We start from the raw sequence: 9,472 nt of genomic DNA, 5'->3' as shown, positions 1-9,472 counted from the left end.
CCTTTGAAGAATTTTTTAGACTCCCATTCAATGTGACCTATTCTGCCTATTTTCTTGTAGAATTTTAGATGTCTTATTTGAGTTTATTTTACCTTAAGCCATACTTATATTTTCTTATCCCTTCCATTTAATTACTTAGTTGTCTTTTAATCTCTAGAATTTACCACAGTACCTAGTGCATAACAGACATTTAACAAATGTTTGCTGGATTAAAATTGAAATTTACAGTTTAATTTTTAAATGAAAAGTCAATTTTGAGTATATGAGGATTTTATAATTTTTAAGTGATTCCTTTTTTTATTTAAGGTTTATCACAAGAAAAATATTTATGCTTTTGGCATGAAAAGAATACAGATATCAAAATCCCAAGAAAGTGATTCATTTATCCAATAAACATTAAGTACCTACTATCTGTAAGGCACTGTGCTAGCTGTTAGGGATATTCCTGCTAGACATAATGACATGAACACATATAAGTACTAAACAATCAGTGAATGATGTTCTTATGATAAAATTTGAGGACAGAATTATTTTAAATTTGCAAATTGGATCAAATTTGTTTTTGTATATTTTAAAAAATATAGTCTTGTGAAACTACTCTTCACACAACACCAAAATCATTAAAGAGATTGTTACTTGTGAATCAAAAGTCTTGAGTTCCTTCCCAGAAAGTTTAGTGGACTGTGCTCCACTAAGAGAGACTAAAAAATCTTAGCTCAATAGTACCTACTGGATTTTTAAAAACGAGTTATTTATGTCTCAACTAAAGTCATAAGCACCTAGAAATATATTTACTAGGCAAGTAAAATATTTTAAGTATGACCAAACTCTATGTTGGGTAATTATATAAAATTGTAAATATTTATAATAAGCAGAATATAGAATTAAGTTCTTCTGGGAACATGACTAAGGGGAAAATATCAATAGTCCCATTTAGTATAGAAAATAGGTTTTTTAAATCCCCCAAATCTGGACTATTTAATGCAGGTGAATTTAAACAGCTATTATTGAATTTATACTCTGAGATGTTTACAACCTCTCCTAAAAGGAAGAGAAATGAAGAAAATGAAGCTGCCCATTATTGGGAGAAAAAAGAATGGGTCAAGGTGAAAAAGCTGCAAGATGCTGGGAAGTGAAGCTGGAGAAGAGCTATAAAAAAATAATTTTCCCTAGATCTGCAAAAAGGAATCGCCACCAAATTTATGTAGATTAAAGTAAGTTTAAAATATATGTAATTGTAAATCCAGCCTCAGACATGGAATACTTCATAGCTATGGGACCCTGGGCAAGTCATTTAACCCCAATTGCCTCAGCTATATATATAATTGCATAACTCAAAGTGTGATATATATATATAATTGCATAACTCAAAGTGTGATTTTCAGACATTTCTGTGTCCTGAGAACATGAAGTTGAAAAGTTACAGAATCTTGAACTGTAACATTACTAGTATAGAGAATTCGTGTAAATCCTTATCTGTTTGGCAAGTGTTAATAACAAAATGACCTGCCATAGCTTTCTATTTATCTGCAAAACAAGTACAAAGAACTGTTTAAGATTTCACCCTTTTACTCTACAACTATGTCAACAAAGGGACTTATTACTGTAAATCTGAATTATATAAAAATCTGAAAAATAATGTGCATAATTCATGTACTCACTAACTTATGAATACACAATTAGCACCAGTTTTTCTTTTTATATTTTAAGTCTAATTATTCACTGCAAATTGAGACAAACTTATTAATATTTACTATTGCTTATTAATGAATTTGGGTACTATATATTCCTTTAAGCATTTTATACAAGAGAATATGTGAAAACAGTTGAGATTGAGCTACACAGGATTTATACTACCCATTTCATTCCTTGCCCACCAGTGCAACACATTATCATTTATATTAATACAGAACAGCCATAAAAACACCACAAGGAGTAATTTTATAGCATGTTTCTTGTAATTGTTCTAGTCTATCAACAATGTTACCAAGTTCGTGTTCACCTAACAAAATTATAAATGACAGTCCACAAGCAAGTCTCATTACTTTATAGCCTCATTTTGTATTTTTCTTTCCCTGCAAGCAGAACTGACCAATATGTGAACCTGACATAAATTCTGAGATTTTCACACATTAATTTGACCTCAGGCCAATGATTATTAAAAAAAGACAGCCAAGCCCTGGGCTTAATAGGAAAAAAACCTCAACACCACAAAGTCTAAGCATCTTCACATTGCTGCTCTGTAAACTATATATAATGTTATCTTGATAAGAAAATAATTCCTTCAGGTACCAGGAGGATTTTTGGTTTTTATGGGTTTTTTTTTATTGTTTTGTTTTTTAAATGAATGATCCCTGAGGTGATGCTCAACTAGATCTGAAATATATAGTCACAAGGAAAAATTATTTCCTTACCATTATATATGTGTCTTCTGAGCTGATAGCTTTTTTGGTCCAACTACACTTTCTTGTTGGCTTTTTCCCACTTTGAGACAAATAGCAGGTTCTTAAAGCCTGATTAACTGGCAGAGACTGATTTTGAATAGGACACCAAATGACCAATTGGTAAAGCAGCTGGCCTAGGTTAAAAGGGCCATAAAACAAACAAAGCTAAGAGATCCACTTACTGATCTAACCCATGCTTCTGACATTTATCGCTGTGTTCTCATTAAGTAAGCTTAACCAGTCATGGGCTTTTCTCTAGTTAGTAGAAAAAGGTAAAGGATTACAGTCATAAAACGATTATATAAATTTTTGAAGATACATCAAATATCAGCTTTATTCTAATAATTATCAACCATAAATGACTAAATAAAATTTTAGGCTTAATGAAATACCAAGTGATTTAAATAAGTTATTTCCCTATGATTGCTACTTTATCAAACATGCTAACTCAACACTATTGCTCTATTTATTCTGATGGGGATACAAAACAAATTGGAGGCAGCAAATTAACTTATCAAAAGTTATCACTCAAGTGTATTTTAGAACTTGTTATTGTTTAAATAGACAAATGCAGGATTCAATTTAGCTGATTAGGTGGGAAAAACATGTAGCTTAATGCTCGATAGCAACATTCTGAAAATTTTTCATGTCTAATCCAGTTTTATAAAAAAAATTAACACAAAATCAAAGTCCTTACTTTAAAGCAGGGATTATTAACCTGTAGTCTATTAAAATTTTAAAATATTTTTATAACTATTTTAATTTGTTTCCTTTGTAACCCTAATTTATTTTATGCATTTAAAAACATTATTTTGAGATGAGAGCTCAAAAGCTCCATCATAATACCAAAAGAGTTCAGAACAAAAAAATGGTTAAGAATTCCTTGCTTTGTAGCATATTGTCTTTGTTATTTGTGTGGTATTTCAGAGCCAGTATTACCAATACTTTATGGCTAACAGTGCTAAACTTTTTTTTGCTCCCGATTTAAAAAATCAGGTTTTAAAAATTCAACAATTAGATCTGCATTTAGAAAGAAAATGTTTTAAATATTTCTCTTTATAATACCTAACTTACAAAAAAATATAAAACAACCTTTGATGCAGTAACAAATATTTCAGATTATTCAAATAGTTTTCATCTATCACATATTAAGGCATAATTCCAAGGAAACTTAAGAATTAAAAATGATTACCAAAATTTGTGAGATGTGGAGAAGGTGGGGAAAAAAGCAGCATGTTTTAACTTATAATTTTAATATAGCAACCAAAGAAAACTCCAAATACTGTACAGTGAAGTGTAATATGGTACACTATATACTGTTATAATACACTATCATTACATTACAGATTTAAAAAACCCAAATGTAATTAATACAGCAATCACAAATAAAACAAATCAAAACGTGCTAGATAACAATCAGTGCTGTGAGGGATGGTGTAACTTCTATGCTAATTTCTTTTAGTCAACACTTAAAGCACTTGTTGTCTTCTAAATATATACACTATTACTTCTTATTTTTACATATTTTAAATAACATTTTCCTCCAAAAAGTGCACTCATTAGTTCTTGGCAATAATCCTCAAAGTCAAATAAACCTGAAAATACTAATAACCTTTTCAGTCTTTTATTGCTCTACCACAGGCATAAAGGCTCAGAAATGGGATTCTGCATTTTAGAAAGGATGCAAGATCTTAAAATGTAAAATACTAAGTAACTGATATTGACAAGGAAAAATAACATCAACTAAAAAGTTCTAGTTTTCCTTTTCTTTTACATGACAATAATCATGTTAATATTGTAATATAAAAGCATAAAGATTCCATAATTTAAAAAAATTCAATGTCAAATATACAAGTAATGGCATTTTCTTCAGTAATTCACATTTTGTATGATTCCTGCTGTTTTGGAACAAAGCTAAAACTCCCACGATTTAATAATCCTAAACATATGAATTAAAACATTTAACACTTCTATATATTGTCAAAAATGGCAGAACTTGGTAAGCTATCTGGCAAATCTCATGTTGTTAGTACCCTTTGTTATTTTATTCACTAAGCATACATTTAACTATGATGATTTTTTAAAAACCAACAGTTCTGGGTCTTCTGGTCCTCAAAATGATAAATTTCTTACAAAATTAGTAATGATGGGCATTAGGACAAAATAATTTTGCAAAACTGATCTAATAATCACTAGCAGTCTTACTTCAGAATATCTATTTTGTTATTAATTTTAAATTTTGTAAATAATTTTAAAAGGCCATCTAAATTCAATTGTAAAATTTGGCCCATGGGGGAAAAATAACCCAAATGTAAACTGAGAATTTTTTTTTCATCTCAAATTCTTCTCTGCAGTATTTTAATAATGGACCAAATCAAAGTACTCTTGAATGGCTTTAAAAACAAAATGATATGATTTGAAAAATAAAGATTTTATAATTGCATAAATAAAAAGTTCAAGTCAATGTCAAGTTTTTGTATGATTAATAGGAGAAGTGGCATATTAATGTCGTGCCTAAAAAGTCAGACATTCCTAAGTGTTAATTTATAGGAAAATGTTAGCTAGCAGCTTATATGAGTAGTTAACCATGTAAAATAATACTGTTATAAACTTTTCCATTTTGTAGCTAACAAATGATATATCAGTGATGCTCAACAGATGTCAATACTGACTGGTATGTGAAACTTTACCAAATGATATTCCCTGAGGTTCAACGCCCTGAAAAAAATTATTGCTCACCTTCCATTAAATTTGGTACTTTGAAAATTTCCAAAAACATCTGCTGTTTTTCAGTCATATCTCAACGGTAAGCAGTAAGGCAGATTTGGGGGAGGGAGGAGGACAACCAACCAATCAACCCCAATACTGCTGCAAAGCAAGAAATTATCTTCATATCTTCCACAGCCAACAACAGCTGCTAAATTTCTTAGCTACTTAGAAACTTCCCAAGGAATATTTAAGCATAGTGAAAAGAAAAACAATAAATTTCAGGCTTTTAAACTTATTCTTGAATGTACCATCTTTTCATAGTTCAAAATTCAGTTAATAATAGATATTTTCCTACATGGCATTGTGCAATTTTGTTGTTATATATGAGTTTTTAAAATTCAACTGGTTTCCCCATACTCATTACCAATATTCTGGTTTTTTTTTTTTTTTAGATATCCCTGAACTTGGACCATTAACAACAAACATGATAAGTTTACCTATAAGAAAGATAACTGAAAGGGAAAGATATGCAGAAATTAATTTAAAATTTTCAACCAAACTAAACACTGTAAAATAAAACTTAGTTTGAAAAGTTAACCTAAAATTATGGCATAACTTCTAAGAGGACATAAAAATGCAATGACCACTGCAAGACATTCCAGCTCACAAAGTAAAAATTTGGTGATCATTTACAGTGATTCCCATGCTATCATAAAGGGTAGGACTAAGATAACAATGTTAAATTCTACAACAATCTATTTGATTATTGTACACGTAAAAGAAAAAGGATGACTGTAATTAAGTAGAATGAGACAAAATAATTATAAAGACCCTCTATTTACTGTGAGATTTAGTGAAGATCTGTCATTTTGCTTATCTCTATCAGGCAGCACCTACACCATCCAAGACCTCATCTGGGGTAAAATCATTTCTAGGAATCTGATCACTTCAGAGCCAAGCTTTTTATTCTTTAAACACAAGAGAGCCCAAACTACTGATCTAATGTCCATACATCAGTGTAATGTAAGCAGCCATGCTGTAGCAACAGAAATTAATAAAATGTCTGAGGTTATGACCAAATTCCTGCTTTGGCTTGTACATTCTGATTCACATTAGATATGCATGAAAACTTAATATGAGAAGTTAACTTTGTGTTTGTTTTACTTTATATTCAAACAGGATTTGTAAGTCATCAATCCAAAACACAAAGTCACAAGTGAAGAAAATATTTTTGTGTTAAAGAAAAGGTGATTCTGTGATTTACCTGGAAGCAAGGAATTACCTTGTTAGACAGTTTCCCTGTGGTAAAAGAAGAGGAAATGTACATTTTAGTGACCAAGAAAGCCAAAATAATTATTGTGGTTAGATACTGTAGTCTGTAGATTTATACATAAGAGTTCTTATACACAAATGTGAAATGTTACTTGGTGGTTATATTTCACACTTTATGCAAAAATAGTACATACTATAAAATTATTAGTTGTAAATCTCCCTCAACCTACTCTCTGATCTGCAGAAAGACAAATTCTTCTAAGTAAAATTTAGAAACCAAAAACCTGAAAGTTTCCAAATTAAAAAAAAAAAATAAACTTGATAAAATTAACCCAAACATACCTCACTCAGTTTAGTTTTAAAGTGTTCAGATTCTCCAAAATTACATGACTTCAAATGATGTACTTTTACAAAGAGAACCTTTTTTTTTTTTTAAACCAGGTAGCATTAAAGTGCCTCAATTCCTTATGACAAAAAAAAGATTTTTAAGTATATAATAGGATAACCTGTGGATTTTTTCCAAATTAAAATATTTTCATGGACCCGTTTTACATGTACAAACAGAAAGAGTCAAGCCTTCAATGCTCTAGAGGAGAGACTATTAACATAAATTTTGTCTTTCATCTATTCAAACTCAATTTCAGTGAACAGAAGAAGAATGTAAAAGCAAAATGCACATAACAGAATGCAAATCTGCAGGATAAGAGGTAAAATAGTGCAATACCACGTCAGGATAAACATTCTTTGTCTTATGGAATAAGCACGACAGCTGCTTCTCAAGGAAGCTGGCACTAAAGATTTTATGAATACACTAAGTGAATGCCAAGTTGCTCAGGGTATGATGCAGCAAAATTTGCATCACAAATTCAAGTGAAGCCAACAAATAATGATCCTATGGGCACCCAAAAAAACAACCCTCCCCCCCAAAAAGGAAACATTTCCTGCTTCCAAGAAATTTCAACAAAGACACTTAGCATATACAAGTTAAATACCATTGATCAAATTTTTAGAATAAAGCAACTCATTAAAGAATAATTCTCATTTGATAAGTTCTCTGTGACTGAAAAATTTTGAAAATTGGAGATCATGTAACTCTATCTACCATTATCTATTGCACTTCCTACCACAACACTCTCTAACCAACCTTTCTGTGAGATTAAAAAATTAGGTGGCATTTGCCTGGCTTGAGATTCAGCAGACAATATTAACATGCTACCACTTACTAACAGAGCATCCTACTGGCTGTGTTGATACAGACAGTAACATAACGGAATCAAATTCACTTTATCATTCTAGAATAGCATTTTTTGTTTTAATCTTGCTCAACTGGCAAAAAAAACTGTGTATCATTACACCCTATTTCCAAGTTATTTTAATCAAGAATACATACTCTTATGAATGTGTTTAAATCTAAGGAAATGTCAGGTTCATATAAAGTGTCTAATATACTGTATTATGAATTTTAATATACAGTTCAGTTCTGGTTGTTCTCAGATTTACATAAATGTATTTTTACACTATAATAAATGTCTGGGATAGTTATTTGGAATAATATTAACTTTAACAAATTTAATTTTTGCCCAGTTCTAGCTTTTTCAATAATCTTAGATACTTTTAGCAAGAGAACTTTCACATGTTTTAAGAATTAAGACTCTCATGGAATTAAAATTACAAAGAGCTTTCAATTACCCACATCTACAGCAGAAACTCATTCTCAGTGCATCTTTTATAACTAATTTACAGGTAATTCAGAGCCAGCCTGGGCAGGAGTATATTAAAAGCTATTGCCAATCACACACTTGCTATCATGCACTGAATAACAAGATATAATCTTTGAAGTATACATACAAGATTTTTTTCTTTTAAATGACTAATCATGTATGTGGTCCAGCCAACAACATTACATATTCACAATAAACATTCTGCCCTTATCAGCCCCTCACTAATCAAGAATGATCCATTGGCTCAGTTGCATTAGTCATGTCAGCATCTTGACTATCCATCTCTTCAGGTTCCTCCACAGAATTTCCTTTTTGTGCTTTTGATCTTGTGGCAAATGTTGTTCCTACTGCACTTGCCACATTTCCACCAGTTGTTTCCACATTCAAATGCTCAGTACCACCAGTTACAGTAAAAGATTCAGGTAAGCCAGCCTGAAAACTCCCAGATTTTGTTGATGAACTTACAACTTCTTTCCTTTGAGGAAAATCAGTTGGTGACTGCTCTGTGTTCTGATCCCGCAAGTGCCTGTCCATTGACGCCTGGATAGATGAAACCATTTCCTGCAACTTTTTTCGCTGGGCTTCAATCAAGTTAGGATCCAGCTGCCTGCTGTCTCTCATTGTTACTACTCCAGGAGCTATCCGAATAAGCTCACTGTTACTAGAAGGCGCCGTGAATACAGAAGGATCTGGTTTTGCAGAACTAGCAGCAAAATCTGTCCCGGAAGTATGTTTTCTGACAACTGGACCTTCTCTAGCTCTCTGCTCGAGGTGGGGGCTACTAGATGCAGTTCCAAGAGAATGCCCTTTTCCTTGGAAGGCAGTCACATTATGAAGTTGTTCTGATTTCTTTTTCACTACTCCACCACTACCTAATTTCAAAAGACCATGTGAGGGACTTGATTCTCGACTTCTTGAAGTAGTCTCTGCTCGAACCTGACTTACAGCCTCTTTCACTAAATCTTCAACATTAGGACCAATGGGAAAGTGCCCTGCAGTATCCACACACAATTCCAATCTATCTTCGGAAGCATTGTAGACAAAGGTTCTACCAGGAAGATGTGGAAAAGTGCAATGCTTGCCATCAGTCATACCTGTGAAGAGGAGAAAAAAGTCAGAAATTTAATTTCTTCAATTCTTATTTAAAAGATTAGTAAAAAAGTATTGTTACCTCTGAAATATAGTGAAGCTTAACTACATTAACTCAGTAAATGGTCAGCAGCTTTATGCAGCTTTTCTACACCTAGTAGTTGAGAAACCAAAGAATTAAAAGTAACAAGGACATCCTACTATATAGAAAATAAACTTAAAATATTTGTTCATAAG

The 9,472-nt window shown here is 31.6% G+C and overlaps 1 protein-coding gene across 1 annotated transcript in view; it reads right to left on the bottom strand.

Moving 5' to 3' along the window:
• Positions 1–3,677: 3,677 nt before the first annotated feature.
• VCPIP1 (valosin containing protein interacting protein 1) overlaps positions 3,678–9,472 on the bottom strand; it is a 33,920-nt gene continuing 28,125 nt past the window's right edge. Inside the window, exon 3 of the mRNA XM_051970099.1 lies at positions 3,678–9,240. Within this exon, the coding sequence (XP_051826059.1) occupies positions 8,372–9,240 (869 nt within the window). The 3' untranslated portion in view covers positions 3,678–8,371. The remainder of the gene's footprint in view (positions 9,241–9,472) is intronic.

The sequence above is a fragment of the Antechinus flavipes genome, chromosome 1 (genome assembly GCF_016432865.1).
Source record: "Antechinus flavipes isolate AdamAnt ecotype Samford, QLD, Australia chromosome 1, AdamAnt_v2, whole genome shotgun sequence".
Taxonomy (NCBI): domain Eukaryota; kingdom Metazoa; phylum Chordata; class Mammalia; order Dasyuromorphia; family Dasyuridae; genus Antechinus; species Antechinus flavipes.
This window is presented reverse-complemented; position numbering and strand designations above follow the sequence as displayed.